The sequence below is a fragment of the Taudactylus pleione genome, unplaced genomic scaffold, assembly GCF_031769625.1.
Source record: "Taudactylus pleione unplaced genomic scaffold, aTauple2 ptg000259l, whole genome shotgun sequence".
Classification (NCBI taxonomy): domain Eukaryota; kingdom Metazoa; phylum Chordata; class Amphibia; order Anura; family Myobatrachidae; genus Taudactylus; species Taudactylus pleione.
The window spans coordinates 4,080,848-4,100,597 of record NW_028284661.1 but is presented as its reverse complement, the minus strand read 5'-3'; the positions used below and the strand labels follow the sequence as shown (position 1 = coordinate 4,100,597).

The window sequence follows — 19,750 nt, the reverse complement described above, 5'->3', positions numbered from 1 at the left end:
GGTCCATAGGGTCCACAGGGCACCCAATCTGACGCACCTGGCCTCAGTTGGGATCTGTTCTTCAGCCCTTTTTCACAGATTCCCTCTTCGTATGTTGTTTTTCTTCCTTCTCCACCCTCCGTCTCTTGCCGTTAGGCTTGGTTACAAACTGAATTCCTGTGGCTGGGGGTGGGGTATATAGGGAGGAGGACCAGTGCATGCTGGGAGCTCCAAAACTTTGCTGTTTGGTGCATTGGATGCGATCCAACTACATACCCCAAGGTAGTGGACCCTATGGACCTCGAAGAAAAAGAATTAAGTTATGTTATACCATAATTCTGTATATTGTTTTTTTAGACACTTACATTTAAACCTTGGAGCATACCCACATCCTCCTAACAACAACTGTATGTTAATCTCCACTGTGGGAGTAAAGAGGTTCCATTTATTTGATTTCTAAAATTCATATGTCAATGATGCCCTTTCCTTATCCTCTATCTGGAAATTACAATGTGTATGACCTATTGTGCAGCACTAATAGGATGCCAGCAACGTTGCAGAGGAAAGACCCTTACCCATCTCATACTGACTATTTTAGGGCTGTTCTTCCTTTGCAGATGATTGCTTCATTACTGTAATTATGTAGTCCTTTTAGCAAAGGTAACTTATACTCCTATTTAGCTATAAGAAGTGTCTTTGCTATATCTCTTGTCAATTGTGCATTTTTTTTTTTTTTTAAACATCATCCTTCGGAATATCAAATTACTTAAATTTTTTTTTATGTCCTCTTGTAGCAGTTTGTTTTATCTTGCAATATACTGTATGTGGCTTGAAGAGAGAAACAGAGGCTATCTCTTCCATTTCCACTCTTTTCCCAGTCCACACATTCCCAGTCCCGAAGTACTGTACTACCGTAGGCCTTACCCAGCATTGTACATTCATCTTTATTTCCTTCTGTAAATACACATTTATTACCTTTACAGTAATTTATGACACTGAGGCCGGCTCTGGTCATCTGGCACCACAAATGGCTGAGTTAAGCAGCATCACCACAAGAAGATATTGCCCTCTGTTCCTAGATTGCCACTGTGCATAGGTTTGTAGTGCAATATGATGGTGATTGTGTAGGTAGGGAATAAGAGTTGTGTGGAGTGAAGGCATTCCTTGCACTTCAGGTATTCAGGGCTGCCTAGTTTTGTAGAACTCTGAAAAAAGCTTGCTTTTTATTTTTATGGCTTTATACTTTTAGAACATTTCTATTTAGGCATTAGGCTATAAGGCTAACGGGAGATTCTATTCACTCTAAGATCCACTGTAGCTTCACCCAGGTCCCGGAGATGTTTGTAGGTTCCTGAGCTTGGGAACCTCAAAGGCACACTACCTCCGTTACATCTTACAGACAAGAGCCATAAGGGCAATCGCATCCACTAAAAAAAAAAATAGCATAGTGACAGACAGTGACGCTAAATAAATTAATTAGTTTAGTGATATGTCTTCAACTGTAAATATAAAAATGTTCCTGCTGAGCCAAAAAGCCAGGGCAAATAATGCACAAACAAGAAAATGAGACTGATGTCCAGTACTACATGCCATATTCTGTCACCCGAGAGTTATTCTGTTAACCCCAAGAGATTTTCCAGCACCCTGGTACCCTCCAGACCAAACAGGTCATGGTTTGAGGATTTCAGTCTGTGGAAGCAGATATTTGTCAGTAGGCACTTTCAACCAACCAAATAATGTGTAAAAAAAAAAAAAAAAAAGGCTTCACATAACACCATCAGACTCTTCTGCGATTTTTGGCACACATGCCCCCCCCCCCCTGCACAAAGCTCCCCTTCCCCCACACACACAGACACACCCAGAGCAGCTTGTCACATAACCCCCAGCTTGTCATGCACACCCTGCACGGCGGCGGTTGTCTATCAGTCTGCCTGCAAAGCAGCCTTGTCACATTTCCCTGGATCACAAGCTCCCCCACTCCAGCCCAGCAGGGTCTACCAGCGCCTGGAGCAGAAGTAGGTGGTTAATTTCCAACTTTCCCCCCTCACACTACTACTCAGCATGTTTGATTTCTGTCTCTAATTGGACGGACCATTTTTAATTTTTTGCTGTTTCTGAGTGTGTGAGTATTCGGATGATTGTCTTTTGTACCCACACACTGAAAGACTGTAGTTTTTAATTGAAGCCTTAGGAGCATGCTGAGGGTGTGGGTGTTTGGAACTCAATTTCTCCCCATCCCCAGAGCCACAAAGGTCCCTTAGGGTGGAAAAAAGGAAATTTTGGGTAAATGTTTAGTTCTTATCTTGCCGGTTGATTGGTCAGCCCAGAGGCAGCCTTATTTGTCACCTTGGCACACTCATTATCCTTATGATCAGAATCACTTAGGCAAACAGTTTGTTAAAAGTACAAATATTGCTACAAGCACAGTAACTACAGCACTTTGGACCTGATTCAGACCCGGACTTTGGACCTGATTCAGACCCGAATGCTAAGAAGCGTACGCTCGTAGCTGGCCAATGTTTGCATTCTGCGCATGCATCTCAGTGCGCGTACGCAAACCAGTGCGAAAGATTGGGAAGCGTTTGCTCGTTGCGCATAGACTGCCCTGCAGAGTGAATGACGGGAGAAGCCATTTGTGGGTGGTGATAGGGGCTGGCCACTAAAAACGGGGGAGTGGAGGTGCGAACGCAGGCGTGCCTGAGAGTCTCAACGCCGTGCATAATTAAAAGAAAGCGTCATTGTACAAGTCACCTGGCTGTTTTTTACACTCAAGTGATCGCAGTGCTTAAGGTAGGGTATAATCAACCTCAAGCGCTGCGTTCGCTTCCGATGGTACACGATGTTTGCATACACTTCCTGGAGATGACGTGCGCTAGTGGGCGTCTTAAGACAGGCTGGTGGGAGTCTGCATATACAAAGTGATCGCATGCCAAGACATAGTGGGCATGCTTATGCCTTGCCGAGCGATCGCCTGCCATGCCATCACTTAGCCGAATTTGCGTACGCTTGGTGCAAAAGAACACATCTAGCGAGCGGGTCTGAATGAGCTTCTGTCTACAAAACAGTTGCCAGAAGATTTACCTCACTATTGCCTATCCAACCAGAGACGTAATTTCTCTTTCATCCACTAAGGGACACTGGAGGTGCTTACGCTGGGGTATAGAGGCGTGGATAGCTGGAGCCAGCACTTTAAATAATTCAGAAGTGTGAAGCTCCTCCCCCTCTATGCCCCATCAGCCCTCAGTTTAGAAAATGTGCCTCATGGAGCTGGTCACAATCTGCTGTGCTCCAGCAGCACATATATGTTTATTATTTTCTTTTATTTAGGTTTATTTATTTTGTACATCTTTTACACTATATTAGGTACCCTTTGCCACCTCTCTAAAGGTGGGGTCCGGGTACCTGGCGCCCTGTTCTTAGTAGAAATGGAAGGAGTGCACAGCGCTTATTACAAAAGCGCTGACAGCTCCTTATCGCCACAGCACAGCTCTAATAGGAAGAAGAGTGTGCTGCATGCTGTGAGAGCCTCCGGGGAACGCAGTGAGTATTGCTGCGCATTCCCCACTCCGACCTGCACCCCCCGGCGCACGTCGCCTGCCGCCCGTCGCCCAGTGTGTACATAGCGCTGCTTCAGGCGGGGGCATTCAGACAGCCGGATAGGCTGTAATCAGTCCCTGCTCGCCGCTAAGGGCTGCAGAGGGACAGAGGGGGCCTGCATTGCGGGGCTGAACTCCGACCTGCACCCTCCCCGGCGCACGTCGCCTGCCGCCTGCCCGCTCGCCACCCAGTATGTACATAGCGCTGCTGCGCTGCTTCAGGCGGGGGCATACAAGAGACAGCCGGATAAGCTCAAATCAGTCCCTGCTCGCCGCTAAGGGCTGCAGAGGGACGGAGGGGGCGTGCATTGCGGGGCTGAACACTCCAGACTCCGCTGAGTCTGTCCTGCACAATGAGCTCCTCCGTTAGACGGGGGCAACCATTTTAGAGTGCAGACAGACTTGATAAGGACGGGGGGGCGGAGCAACCCAGCGCGGTCTCGTCTCACACTGCTCAGGCACAGAGCTGTTACAAACAGCGTGCCTGCCATATTTTGCAAAACTTAATGCCTGCATTCTCTCCCTCCTGAAGGCAGAGTGCAGCTGCATGGCTACAGAAGGCTGGACTCCTGCACAACCATTAGCCCTACATCCCTGGTACAGAAGGCTGTGAGAAAGTGCAAGGAGTCTAATCTGTGGGAGGGGAGTGGGGTGTATCTCCTGCTCTGTGTCCCAGACCAGCCTTATGTTTTCAGTGTGTCCTTCTGAGTGACTGTGTGTATCAATGTCAAGCAGAACAAAGGCTTCTCAAAAGTTGTTTGTTCTAAGTGTAACACGTATGCCGCTGGGTCCACGTTATGTGACGCTTGTATAACAATGGAGCCATCTATGGCTGTTACTAACTCACCTCCATGGGCCGCTGACATGGTAGGAGTTATGACGGACTTAACGTCACAGTTAGCTGAGGCACGCAGTTCTCAACATTGGTATAAGTACACGCATATCTGCGTCTACTATTTCCTCCCTGGGTGGCTGGGTGGTACAGGTTATGGGTACAGCGGTGTCTGTACCCTCCAATTCACACCATTAACGGGAGTTAGAGTCCGCCTCTCCCGGGGTGGAATCTCTAATTTTGGCAGTCAGTTATATCCTCAATTTACCTAAGGATATAATTCCTGCGTCCCAGAGTATGAATTAGTTCATGTACCCGGCTGTTTTTCCGTTGTCACAGCAGCTTTCTGTGACCTAGAAACAGCAGAATAAGCGGTTCAAAATTCCACGTCTGTTTCCGGCTAGCTATCATTTTCCATCATCCATGTTGGAAAAGTGGGAAACGTCTCTTCATGTACATGCGTCAATCTCCCGTCTCTAAGAAAACAGCACTTCTAGTACAGGAGCTACTGTACTAAAAGACTATACTGCAGGGAAAGCTCAACATAGACTTACCCTTGTTACCGCCTGGGTTAACAGGGCTGTGGTTTGCCGGGCTGACCAGTTGATACAGGTTTGGACCCAAGTCCTTCCAGAGCAGAATTACATCTACTAGCACACATACGTGAGTCTGCAGTTTACCTGGGAGAAGCCTCTAGGGACAGCCCGCAGAGCCCTCTGGTTACGCGCTTGGCAAGCAGATGCAGAATCCAAGCGTGCGGTGGAGTGTTCACCATTCATTGGTGACTTGCTTTTTGGCCCGGAAATTGGACACGGGGGGGTAAGTTTTCTTTCCTCCCGTCTACTGCTCCAGCTCCCAGAAGATCTTACACCGGACCTTCATTTCATTTGTGTGCCACATTCCTCTTGTAGTAGAGCCAGAGGTGCTCCCGCGTAAGCAAGAAGCGGCAGAGGTAGAGGTCGACCACACACTGTTGCTTGTCGACAGGAGCCTAAACCAGCTGAGAAACAGGTGGCATGACTGTCTTCCGTCCCACCTGGGGTCCCCTGCGGGGGGAGCCCGCTTGCAGAAATTTCAACAAGTTCGGAACCAGACCTCTTTAGAACAGTGGAGACTAATTTCCCTGGAGTACCAAATAGACTTCGAGGTCCCCCCTCCACCCCAGTTCTTCACTATGAGTCTGCCAGTACCTGCAGACAAGAGGGTTCTACAGGAGGCAATCCAGTCTCTAATAGTATCATATGTGTTGGGTCTGGAGCATCAACGAGGTATGGGATTTTACTCAAACCTGTTTGTAGTGCCCAACCGGATGGTTCGGTCAGGCACATCTTAAACCTCAAGTCCTTGATTCTGTATCTGAAGATGTATTGTTTCAAAAATGGAGACTCTGCAGTTAGTCATAGCGAGCTTGGAACCAGGGGAGTTCCTACTATCCTGGATATCAAGGATGACTATCTCCATGTTCCCATTTGGGAACCACACCAGGCCTTTCTGCGCTTCGCCATATTGAAAGATCATTATCAGTTTCGGGCATTGCCGTTAGGGTTATCCTCGGCTCCCTGCATCTTCACCAGACTCATGTCAGTCATGATCGCCCTCCTTCGGTCATCAGGAGTGAACATAATCCCTTATTTGGACGACCTGTTACTCAAGGCTCCATCAGTATCTCTTCTCTTACATCATGCCTTACTGACATATCACACACTAATCCAAAGCAGTTGGATAATCAACTTCAAGAGGCCGAATCTCAATACGTTCCAGAAACTTCTGTTTCTGGGCATGATATTGGATACAGAATCACAGAGGATTTTTCTTCTAACAGACAAGGTCAGGGATATCCGGTTGTTAGTTCAGCTGGTCCTCAGACCAAAGAAGGTATCAATGCTTCTTTGTCTGCGTCTCTTGGGGATGATGGTAGCTGCTTTCGAGGCACTACAGTTTGGCCGGTTCCACTCCAGGGTGTTTCAGCTGGACCTGCTAGCACAGGGGTCAGGGTCCCATCTGCTTCTACATCGACAGATCCGTCTGAGCTCGGTTGCCAGAGTGGCCCTTCTTTGGTGGACACAATCTGTTAGCGGGCAGAAGATTCGGAGTGTGGGACTGGATCATCGTAACAACGGATGCCAGCCTTCGAGGATGGGGAGCAGTAGTCCTCGATTATCACTTTCAGGGTCGATGGTCCCTTCTAAAACAGAAGTGGCCCATAAAGGTGTTGGACCTCAGAGCGATTTACAATGCTCTGATAAAGGCAACAGAGTTTCTAAAGGCTCGTCCGGTAAGAGTTCAGTCCGACAACACAACGGCCTTCGCTTACATCAATCGCCAAGGAGGGACTCTGGGTCGCATGGCTATGCGAGAAGTAACTCCTCCGGTGGGCCGAGAACCAATAATCCTGTCGGCGTTATTCATCCCTGGTGTGGACAACTGGGAAGCAGATTACTTAAATCGACAGGATATCCATCCCGGGGAATGGAAGCTTCATCCAGACGTGTTCGACACGCTGATACGTTGATGGGGATGTCCTCAGGTGGACCTCATGGCATCACGATTGAATCGTCGGCTCCCAGTATACGTGTCAAGAACTCAAGATCCAAAGGCGGAAGCAGTAGATGCTCTGACAAGTCCGTGGGTCTACGACTTCGATTACCTTCTTCCCTCCGATTCCGCTTCTTCCTCGTCTTCTAAAAAGAATGAAACAAGAGTCAGCCTCTGTAATTCTCGTGGCTCTGAACTGGCCTCGGAGAAGTTGGTTCTCGGACCTTCGGTTCCTATTATCAGATGATCCGTGGCCCCTTTCCCTGCGCCCGGAGCTTGTACAGCAGGGCCCTTTCATACACCCCAACTTAGCGCAGCTGCGTTTCACGGGGTGGCTCTTGAAACAGATATCCTAAAACGCAATGGAATCCCAGACACTGTTATTCCCACCATGCTACGCACCAGGAAGCCAATTTCGGCTGTGAATTATCATCGCATCTGGCCTGTTTATATCTCATGGTGTTCCAGTTGGGGTCTTCCGTCTAGGACTTTTCGATTGTCCCTGTTTCCGTTTTTCCTTCAGACGGGTCTGGATTCTGGCCTTCGTCTGGGAACCTTAAATGTGCAGGTTTTCTGCCCTTTCCATTTTCTTTCAAAGGAATTGGCCCCCATTCCTGAGGTGCAGACGTTTCTTCAAGGGGTCTTGCGCGTGCAGCCTCCTTTTTGTACCTCCAATAGCTCCCTGGGACTTAAACTTAGTGCTTCTGTTTCTTCAGTCGCCCATGTTTGAACCTTTTGGAGGAGGTTGATCATAAGTACCTGTCTGGGAAGACGGTCCTCCTCCTGGCTCTCGCTTCGGCTCGTAGAGTTTCGGAATTGGGTGCTCTGTCCTATAAGCCACCTTACCTTGTGTTTCATGCTGATAGGGCGGAGCTCCGTACGGTAGCCGCTTTCCTTCGCAAAGTTGTGTCGGCTTTCCATATCAATCAGCCTATTGTGGTACCATCGTTGATGGAGGACTCTGACACAATCTTCTAGGTTGTTCTTCCTTGCATGTGGTTAGGGCTCTCCGCATCTATATTGCCAGGACAGCGTCCATCCGTAAGTCTGGGTTGCCTTTTGTCCTCAATGATGCTGTTCGGAGGGGATGGCCAGCGTCTAAGCAGACTTTGGCAGGTTGGATCCGGCTGACTATTCATCAGGCTTATGTTAGTGCCGACCGTCGGCCTCTTTCGTCCATTTCGGCTCATTCCACACGTTCTGTGGGTGCGTCATGGGCGGCCGGTAGAGGAGCCTCCACGTCACAATTGTGCAGTGTGGCCACTTGGTCTTCAGTTCACACGTTTGTCAGATTTTACAAATTTGATACGTTTGCTACTTCGGCATCCCGTTTTGGCCGCCTAGTTCTGCAGGCGCCGCAGAGCGCTCCCGCCCGTGGGGAAAACTTTGGGACGTCCCCACCATAAGCACCTCCAGTGTCCCCTAGTGGATGAAAGAGAAAATGGGATTTTGGTACCTACCGGTAAATCCTTTCTCTAATTCCACAGGGGACACTGGACGCCCACCTCAGCGCTCTTAGCCTGCCTGTTCAGCTTGTTCCTTATGTTGTATGATTCAGTTATTGTGTGTTCTTCTCTCCTTTTTACTCCGCTTGTTCTCCATCTCCTCTCGGTCTTCATTTTCTAAACTGAGGGCTGATGGGGCATAGAGGGGGAGGAACTTCACACTTCTGAATTATTTAAAGTGCTGGCTCCAGCTATCCACGCCTCTATACCCCAGCGTAAGCACCTCCAGTGTCCCCTGTGGAATCAGAGAAAAGGATTTACCGGTAGGTACCAAAATCCCATTTTTTGGTGCACTGGACCATAAAAAGCATTGGCACCCCCATTTTTCAAATAGGGACGTAAGTCAGGCGTCTGAAAAAGGGAGGGGGATGGCCTCATGGGGAAGATGCATGACAAATATGATTTGTCCCATACGATGATGAAGGCATACCAATCCCTCTGTTATCCAGCAGTCACTGTGAATCCAATGGCTGCAGTGATGATACACATTAATTATGCAGAGGTGATGGGTTCGAGTCTCAGGTATGACAATATTTTGAAAAGTATGTGTTAAATAAAGGAGGATGTGACTGAAGATGCTTGGGGAGGTTGCCAGATGATGGTGAAGTCAGCCAGGGATGAGATGGGGGCGACCAGGAGATGCCGGAATAAAAGATGAGGAAGCTACAAGTGAGAATGACTATAAACAGAAAATTGATAAGCACCACAAAACAACGCCCCCTTGTTACAGCCCTGTACCCAAAAACCTTTCCCAAAGCAGCTATTAACACTGTCACTTGGTAGCGCTGTCCTGAGTTCACTCGTCATACTACCGTTCCTCTACCATGAACAGCCAAACTGGGGCTGTAACCCTTAGTCGGAACTGTCACGTACTAGGTTCCCATTGGTGCATCAAATCCTCCTTTTAATTCTGGGTCAGTTCCCAGTGTTCTGACTTCAGCAGGGAAGTCCTTACTTACAGTGCCTCGCTAAAGTATTCACCCCCCTTTGCATTTTTCATGTTTTGTTGCCTCACAACCTGGAATTAAAATGGATTGTTTGAAGGTGTGCATCATTTCATTCACAGAACATGCCTACAACTGTGAATTTGTGTTTTTGTGTTTTTTTTTATATTGTGAATAAAACCACATTTAGGACAACATAACAGAAAACTTCAGCGTGCATAACTATTCACCTCCCTAAAGTCAGTACTTTGTTGAGCCACCTTTTGCGGTATTACAGCTGCAAGTCACTTTGGATAAGTCTCTATGAGCTTGCCACATCTTGCCCCTGGGATTTTTGCCCATTCCTCAAGTCAAAACTGCTCCAGCTCCTTCATGTTGGATGGTTTCCGCTTGTGAACAGCAATCTTCAAATCTGACCTCAGATTCTCAATTGGAATGGCCTAGTCAAAGCCAAGATCTCAATCCAACACATTTAAATGTTTCCCCTTAAACCACTCGAGTGGTGCTTTAGCAGTATGCTTCGGGTCATTGTCCTGCTGGAAGGTGAACCTCTGTCCCAGTTTCAAATCACAGGCAGACTGAAACAGGTTTTGCTCATGAATATTCCTGTATTTAGCACCATCCATCTTTCCCTCGACTCAAATCAGTTTCCCAGTCCCTGCTGCTGACAAACATCCCCACAGCATGAATCTGCCACCACCATGTTTCACTGTGGGGATGGTGTTCTTGGGGTGATGGGATGTGTTGGGTTTGCGCCAGCCATAGCGTCTTCCTTGGTGGCCGAAAAGTTCAATTATAGTCTCATCTAACCAGAGCACCTTCCTCCATACATTTGGGGAGTCGCCCACATGCCTTTTGGCAAACTCAAATCGTGTCTTCTTATTTTTATCACTAAGTAATGGCTTTTTTCTGGCCACTTCCATAAAGCCCAGCTCTATGGAGTGTACGGCTTATTGTGGTCGCAAGGACAGATATACCCGTCTCTACTGTGGAACTCTGCAGCTCCTTCAGGGTTACCTTTTGGTCTCTGTGCTGCCTGGTCTGTGAGTTTTGGTGGGCTGCCCTTACTTGGCAGGTTTGTTGTGGTACCATGTTCTTTCCATTTGATGATGATGGATTTGATGGTGCTCTGGGGGATCATCAAAGATTTGGATATTTTTTTTATAACCCAACCCAGAATTGTACTTCTCAACAACTTTGTCCCTGACTTGTTTGGAGCGCTCCTTGGTCTTCATGGTGTGATGCCTCTTAGTGGTGTTGCAGCCTCTGGGGCCTTTCAGAAAAGGTGTGTTTATACTGACAGATCATGTGACACTTAGATTTCACACAGGTGGACTTCATTTCACTAATTATGTGACTTCTGAAGGTAATTGGCTGCACCAGAACTTTTTCATAGCAAAGGGGGGGCGATTACATATGCACTTGCCAATTTTCAGAATTTTAATTCTAAAGATTATTTATATATATATATATATATATATATATATATATATATAAATGATCTGAAAGTGGAATTGGGAAAAGCATGCGCCTAATAGTGTAGTATTTAAAAACAGTGATGTACGTGCTCAAAATAAAATGTGCGTACCAAATAATAAATCTTTAAAGCTTATCTGTGATTTCTTTACTGGGGTTCCATATGGTGGGGTGTGTATGGTCCTCCAACAAATCAGGAAATCCTTAATAGGAAAGGCTCAAACAGAGCCAGATAGAACACAAATATAGTGTAGTATTTTTGTTTATATACAGCACATATAAATAAATATAAATTGCGTACCAGAAGGATACTTGAACATCTGCGTGTAATACTCTGATAATTCCTCTAGGATCCCATGGACAACCTCATGGTCTGCGCACTGGTGGATAAGGTTTAGCCACTGGTGTCTGAAGGAGTTTCTGTTCTCACTCCTGCTGGCATAAGCACGCCCACTATGTCTTGGCGAGCGATCACTTTGTGTTTATAGACTCCCACCAGCCTGTCTTTAGCAGCCCACTAGCTTACGTCATCTCCAGGAAGTATATACAACCATCGGTACATCGGTTTCCATCGGATCTGACCACAGCGCTTGCAGTTGATTGCACCCTACCGCAAGCACTGCGAGCACTTCAGTGTATTATTCAACCAGGTGATGTGTACTATGACACTGCCTGTTAATTATGCACGCCCCAGAAACGGCGTGAAAACAGACACACCTGCGTCTGCAACTCCACTCCCCCGTTACTACTGCCCTGCCCCTGTTACCACCCACAAACGGCCTCTCCTGTCACTCATTCCACTGGACTGTCTTTGCAGGGCGAGCGAGCAAAATCTGATCGCTCGTACTAGTTTGCGCACGTGCACTGCGAACTACACGCATGCGCACATTAGCGAACATTGTCTGCAAAGAGCGGTCGCTTGCTAGCGAGCGAGTCTGAATCAGGTCCTCTGTATTGGTAACTGCTTATCAGAAACTTTGGCAAATAGCCTCCATGAAGTCCTTTTAGCGATGACAAGCCCCTTGTGGTTAGCATCTTTGAGTAGTCTAGCTGTGCACTGTTAAACAATGGAAACCCACTGTACCAAGCAATGGAGCATAATCACATCGGTCCATGGGCATTTTGAGCCAAGGCCCAATTTAATTCTGTATTGTCTCTTTCTGTAAGTGCTTCCCTGGACTGATTGGAACTGCTGGTGAAGGAAGTCTAAAGCCAGCAGTCCGTGCAAGGCCTTGGGGTGTCTCTGGTTGGCTGTTTTATGTACTCCCTTTTGTTCTAATTTTTAATTATGATTAGATTTTTTGTTTGTTTATTTAGTTGATAGGTATCGTGTCCGGCGTTGCAGGTGTTTTTGTTTTCTTTCTCTCAATCTTTCATGTCACCCCCATCTTCCTGTCTCCCATTTCGGTCCCTCTACCTCCCCTTCTTCTTGTCTCTTATCTCTGTCACCCTCACCCAGCCTTCCCCCGGCACTACATGTATGAGCCTGGTGTGAATGCTACCCGTAACAGAAACTGTGTGGATTGGAAATGTTCGGCAGAACTTGTGGGAGGATTGGTGGGCGGTCTTTTTTGCAACAGGGTTGTTGTGGGTGCGCGCACTCCTACCATTTGCTCTGCTGGCTGCCGATCATGCCTATGTGATGGCCGCTTCATGCTGTGTGTCACTGGGCATAGTAACTGTTCTGCCAGCTGTGAGAAGGGATGGCCATCGGATGTCTACTGTATTTATCAATGGTCACCATCGATGGTTCCATTGGCGGTTACTGTCGATAGCAGTAAACAATCTATGGTTTGCACCCCTCGATCGTCACCACTGCTGGGGGGCACGGTGGGCTGCGGGCTATGCAGAATGGGTGGTGAGTCTTAGTGGACTGATGGAGGGCAGGGCTATGCTCCGTGCCAACCTTGGGGGAGGGGACATGGGTGCTAGTCTGCCATCGGTGGCAGAGAACCATTGGATCTCTGCTGTTAATGGCAAAACCTGCGGCCATTGATGGTGGTGAAGTATTGATGGTCGATGGTTATCCCTAGCTGTGAGTATGTAGGTGAGTGTGGACATGGGGGCGGATGGATGTTTGGGAAATTATAGTTTGTAGAAGAGTCTAAGTGCTGGGTTGTGTGTGTCCTGTGCCAGAGTTGTGTGCCGGCCAATCAGAGGACAAGTTTCCTCTGAATGACACCTTCCTCTACCCACCCATTGGTTGTGCTGTTGTGAGCGGAGGGAGGGGGTGCGGGGCTGTAGACACATGCTTAGCAGCATACTATAATGCCTCGACTTCCAGTGTATATGGTGTAGAGTACTTGTCTGGAAAGCGGTGATTAGAAGAAACCACTTTAACAGTAAGTTTCTGAAGAGCAGAGAGACTTTTTAAATTAGAGTTTTTACTGAGCCTAAAACACAGATTTAACTAGATATCTAAATCAGGTGCAAAAAATATATAGAAAAATATATAAATAATGATAAACCAATTTTTTTCCATATTGCAGCTCCCTAAAAGGTTCTGGAGATACTAAATATAAAATAAAAATACACAAGGGAGCGCTAAAATAAAAGGTTACAAATTCATTTAATATGACATGATTATTAAGATATACTTTACACCTTTAATTGCAATAATAAAACCACTTAATATGGCCAAAAATAGTTTGAATATATAAAAAACTTTTACAAAGTAATAGCGTTCCCGCTAAGCTGTTTTAGCGGGGCGCGGCACCCTGCCCTCCAGAAGGAGGGCAAAGAGCGTCCTGCCCTCACAGCCTGCGGGTGACGTCTTCACCCGCGGGTCGCAGTGTCCCGCGGGTGAAGAAATGTGCATGCGCCCGGCATCTATTCTCGCTGTCTGCAGCGCTTGGGGGCTGCCCGGCGTGTCCGTCAGTACCGGGCACGCCCCCAAGTATGACGAAAAGGGGATGCGTCTTATAGACACGCCCCTTTTCATGACCACGCCCCCTTTTTGGTCGTGCGCGCGTACAAGGTTGCCCTCTCTAGCTCCGGCGACCTGCCTGCCGCCGGAGCTAGAGTGAACACTAAAGTAAGGCAAAATAACCTCAAGAAGAACAAATATAAAGTACACTATACCTTTAGAGATCCGTTGTAATGTGGGGATCCACTTTGTAACTTAGCGTAAACAGTTATCCGAGTAGACAATATAAGGATCAATAAACCCAAATGCTGGCTTTTATGCTCTACCTCCTCACCGTGAATCAACCTCACCACCTTGCAGATTTCAATCACCAGTTCATTGTCCCGGAGTAGCAGCGGTGGGAGTGCAATACCTCATATAAGTGAATTACGCTCACCGTAAGATGGAGCTATGTCAGTAGGAGTAACACATCATCGGCCGGTATTTAGGGAGGGAGACGCAGGTGATCTAGCGTGAAAGATCCAAAGTACTTGTATCGACAGGGTCCCGATTTGTTCTCATATAAATCACCAGAATCTGTGGCAATAGTGGACAAGCCTGCAGATAAGTCCTTACCGCGTTTCTCTGTTTTATAAACATTTATGTTGTCTACTCGGATAACTGTTTATGATAATTTACAAAGTGGATCCCCACATTACAACAGATCTCTAAAGGCATAGTGGGCTTTATATTTGTTCTTCTTGAGGCTATTTTGCCTTGCTTTGTATAGTATTTTTTTTATATATTCCAACTATTTTTGGCCATATTAAGTAGTTTTATTATTGCATTTAAAGCTGTAAAGTATATCTTAATAATCATGTCATATTAAATGAATTTGTAACCTTTTTATTTTAGCACTCCCTTGTGTATTTTTACTGATCCTGTCGCGATTAGTGTGTCTGATATTTGGGATTGCTCCATGCTCCTACCATAGTACCAGCCATCACTGAAGTTAGCCAAAACTTATGAATACTGGTCCATTGTGACCTGAATTGATTGCACTAATATTTAATGGGGAAAAAAGAAAAGGTCAGCGGGAATTGGCCTCAGGGTAGGTGGGATATGAGGACAGTAACCGTGTATGTAGAGTTTGGTGGGGATGACTAGCACACTTCTCCATGTGGATCTGGCAGCTTCATTGTTGCAAATGTCATGTACTTGACAGTTGTGATCCAGTTTTATAGGAATATGAGAGTTATAGTTTCAGCATATAGCATTTGTTAAAGCCAGGAAGGTGAGGATCTAAAATGTGTCATTTTGTGTTTTTGGTTTCTATTGTTTGTTTGTTTTCAAAAATACTGTCAAATACATATTAATAGATTGAATTATAATTACATTTTAATATTATAATGACAAGGTACTTCATATCCTTGCAGTTATGTTGTTATAAAATGCCATCTTTAGCCTATAGTAAAGCAATTCCAAGAAAATAAATATATCACTAACTGGCTCCTATATTTAATAAAAAATAAAAATAAACGTTAAAAAACATGGTGTATAACATTAATATGACCTAATGTGTAATAGTCATAATGAGTCTTTTCAGCACCCACAATTCACAGGTAAAATTTATCTACAAGATCATTATGGGATTATGCCTTCATCTGATGATATAGTATAATATGCTTTGTTGGTTGGTTTTTGCAGTTTCTTGTATTTCCCCCTAATGCAGGGAGGTGCTTTGCTTGGAGGGGTGAATGCCCTACACACATCATTCCCAGAAAATCCACAAGAACAGTACCAGATGCAGTGTGAGCTTCTCCTGGATAGGCTTGGTCTGCAGAACATTTTGAGAGAAGAGCTACAGAGACTGGAACGGTAATTACACTAACTGCAACTATGTACCACAGAAAGCTGCAGCATTGACTGTCTCCTAGTGGTTATTTTTAGCATTGCTAGATTACCAATATTTTGGTATTATTACAAAATACTGTGAGATTTGTCTTTTTGCTTATATTTGTGTGTATATATCATATATGTCTAATTCCTAAGAACTGCAGCCTTAATTTGACCTAAATTCATCAGAACACATATAATCATTAATCATACATAAATACATAACACCGATGAGCTGGCTCTGTACCTTCTCAATATATTTTACTACTTAAAGTTTATACCAAATGACAGTGTATGGATCATAGTGGTAGTAGAAGACGTTTATGCTGTTTATTATACTGTATATATATTTTCTTTTCAAAACAGACTACAAAATGAAGACTCCAGCAAGCCTCAACCTGGTGAAGGTAGAGCCAATGGATGGGCTTGCTCCATGGGAGATAAAACATTTTACGATGATAATGTGCATCCACAAGCTTCACAACATGTAGACACTGCAACATTTTCGATCCTCCAAACTTCTTCAAAAGCTACAAGTAGTAATGAGACTTGCAGAGATTTTTCAGATCCATCACTAAAGCAGCGCACACACAAAGTTCAGGAAACGGAATATTCTAAGAAGCGGAATACTAATGAACAGACATTGAGTCCTTCAGAGAGCCAAAGCGAGAAATGCAGCGACACTAGTCTGGGCTGGTTCGATTCTCTCCCATCAGTGCGCCAGAGCATTGATGTTTCTCCTATATCTAATGCTACTGAACGCTTCACAGGCATAAAACCTCAGCCAGGCTTTGCAGAAACTAACAGTAATGATTTCAATGGTGACACGAAGGTGAATCATTTGCCAGATGAAGTTGTTACAGAGCACGTTTCTAAAAAATGGCAAAAATTGAACAAACAGTCACTTAAAAGTACAGCTGATAATCTTAGATCAGCAGAGTGCCGGGAAACTGGAGGTTGTTCAGATGATGTTTGTACTTCAAAGGCTGCTCCTCTGCATAGTACCCCTGCCCGAGGGAGAAAACGAAATCTCCTCCACATTGATCCAGAAGAAGGAAGAGCACATATGGAGGATCCAGAAGAGGGGAGAACAGCTGTGAAGAATCCAGAAGAAGGGAAAGCAGATATGAAGGATCCAGGGATGAGTGCTAAACTAGCTGAATTAGCCAAGTTTTCTTTTAAGCAAAAAACCAAACTAGTGCATTGTCAGGGAATAGAAACTGAATTCACAACTACTTCTCATGGTGATGAAGAAAATAGGATTTGTGGGATTTCTGACAATCAGCCAAAAGCTCCTCTCTCAGAAAAAATACGGAAACTATTGGGGGAACCAAGTAATATGGAGAAATCCAGTTCTGTTCTTATGAGGCAGAAGGATTCCTCATGTGCTACCACCGTAGAAGAAGCAATTCAGACAAAAGAATCATCTTCAAGCAATGCAATATCCCTGCCTGTGTATCTAAGTGAGGAACATAAACTGACTGAAGAGACCCAGTGCAGAAAAGTCTCTTCTAGTACTCTGGCCAAGCTGGCACAATTCTCCTTCACATCAACATCTGATCCCAAAACGGCTGATGCATCTGCCACCACCAACAGGGAAGACCCACTATCTCCCAGGGAGCACAGTGTGGGAGCAAAAAGGAAATGCTTTCAGCTGGATCCTCCCAGTACGAAGAATATAATAACCAGTAAATCTCTGTTTTATACTGCAGACTTAGACGATGAAACATTAGATTTTGATTGGAATGATGAAATACAAAACAAAAAATCAGTTAGATGATTTAAATGCATATTAAACCCTTGTTTGTGAAGTAGTGCCTTACGTTCTCTATGTGGTAAGTGAACACCTAATTTTGCACCACCACTCTTTGTACAGAATTATTTATTCTTATGTGTATATTGCATCCCTTATACTAGCAGCAGATGGCAGTGTTCACCATTTATTGTTCTCCAAATACGCAGGCAGCCAATGTCATTGCAATGAATGTTGCTCTTGAGCTCAGTGCACACACCATCACCGTCCTCCTGTAACTATAAGAACACAGGGAAACATTTCTGGATGTGAAAAAGAAATCTCATTTGCTGTGAAACAGTCCTTTGCTGCCAAATCTCTACCCTTGTATAATTATTGTAATTACCAGTTAAGGACATCATTTTTTTTTTTATGAAAAAAAAATGTGTTTTTGTTTTTTTTGTTAATGCAATTTATATTTTTAGGGACAAAAGGGATGTGTTGTGGAATAAGTAAATATCATTTGTAGCAAAATAGGAAAGTGATACTTCTCTAGCCAGTCATGGGCAACAGGCTCGCCGGTGAGCTTCCACCTGCAACACCCAGCTCAAATCAAATTTATACCCCCACTCTAATCAAAATTAAAGTCCCATTAGCACAGAATTTCACAGCAGCCATAAATGGAGCCTGGACATCCAAAATAAGTAAACTAATCAACACTATTCACAGCGCTAATGGTACAGGGCAATATAAAATAATACCTCCTTGAGTATCATGTTATTTTTTTATACCTCTTGAAATAAATATATATATATATATATATATATATATGAGAGAGAGATATACTACAGTGCGGCAATGATAAGTATCAGTATAGACAGCACTTGTTTTGAAATTATATATGTAACTGCTCAATTGTGTATATGAGAGACTTTCAACTTTTTTTTTAATTTTCAATATTAAATTTTTATTGAAATTCAGAAGGACGGCATACAGAAAAGAAAATGTGGAAGGGGGTTGCTAATCATGGGGTGATGGTGACCTAACATTTTTAAAGAACATATAGTAATAAGACTGTTTAAAAATGTACAAGTGCCAAACATGGTACATATGTGGATGTGTGTGCTATTTGGAGGTGATATCCAGAGTTAAATGGAAACGCCAGTAGAATTCCAGATACACTAAACTGACCAGATGTCAGGTTTATTGAATTGTACAGCAGTAGTAGTGGTTTAGGGTGAGGCACTAAGTTAAAGTCCCCCCAATAAAATGAGCCTACCCAGGCGGACCTTCTGAATTTCTTTAAATACTTCACGACTGAAGGGGACCTGTCTACAGTTAGGATGGTAAAGGAAAACTAATGTAACTTCTCTCCTTGACAGAACCTGTCAAGATAAGAAACCTTCCATTCTACCACATTCTGCTTAAGAGTCTTGGCGTGGAACAAAATGGCCACTCCATTCCACTTGAAAGGGTCTTTGGCCATGTAACGTAGGCTATCTATGATCCCGAAACAGGGGTTGTTAGGGTTGAAATATGCGTCTCCTGGACAGCTACAGTGTTCGCTCTTTAGTGATGGAAGGTGGACAGGGCTAAACTCCGCTTATGATGGGAGTTGAGACCATTCGCATTGAGGGTAAGCCCTTTAACCATTGGGTCCTATGCTAAAATGAGTGGCAGCATACAGCTTAGGCAGTTTAAGGAGGCTGGCAGCTAGTAGAGTCATGCCTCAGTACTCTGAGAGAGTTTGTGGGATTTTCAACTCTCAGCACACTGAAGATTCTAAAATTGTAAAGACACACAATCAATTTTTTTAAGGAGAGATTGTATCGTTACAGTGCCCCCTGTTCATATTATGCCACACATGGATACCACTTAAGCTGGGGTACACACTACACAAGATAGAGTACGATATATTGTTCTGACACGGATCAGAACAATATATCCTATAGTGCGTACGTCCGATCTGTCAATCATTGCATCATCCTATATACTGTCCTGCATGGCAGATATAATGATAAAATGAATTGTGTATTGCGCATGCAATGCATCCTAACATCACGCAGCTGGGTCACACCATCGTATGGTGTGTACCCAGCACTAGCCCACTGTACCTCGGGGCTCTTTGCTAGTCCACTCTCCTGAGTCAAACTGTGTTTTGCTCCTGCTTGCCATGCTCCTCAACCCCACTGCATGCGCTGCCTTCAAGCTCATCCCCACATGCTGAGTGTGTGATCAGTGTGTACTAGTGTGGAAGATATCCAGGGACTGATCAGCTGGTACGGCACACATGAGGAATATTGCTCGTTTATAGTGTCCACCACTTAAAATGTCATTATGCAAGGTAACTTCTACAGAGAAAGATTAAGGCACAGCTAGGACCATGGAGACTGTGTGACAAGAGCTTTCA

At 45.0% G+C, this 19,750-nt stretch overlaps 1 protein-coding gene across 3 annotated transcripts in view; it reads left to right on the top strand.

The window, feature by feature from the left end:
* Positions 1-17,564, top strand: part of MCM9 (minichromosome maintenance 9 homologous recombination repair factor) — a 137,253-nt gene extending 119,689 nt beyond the window's left edge. For 2 of the 3 annotated variants that reach the window (XM_088480978.1, XM_088480979.1), the window contains exons 13-14: positions 15,445-15,590; positions 15,975-17,563. In XM_088480978.1, coding sequence (XP_088337104.1) covers positions 15,445-15,590; positions 15,975-17,388 — 1,560 coding nt within the window. In that variant the 3' untranslated portion in view covers positions 17,389-17,563. Of the gene's footprint in view, positions 1-15,444; positions 15,591-15,974 lie in introns of all 3 variants that reach the window. The other variant, XM_088480980.1, reaches the window with a different exon arrangement.
* The last annotated feature ends 2,186 nt before the right edge of the window (positions 17,565-19,750 follow it).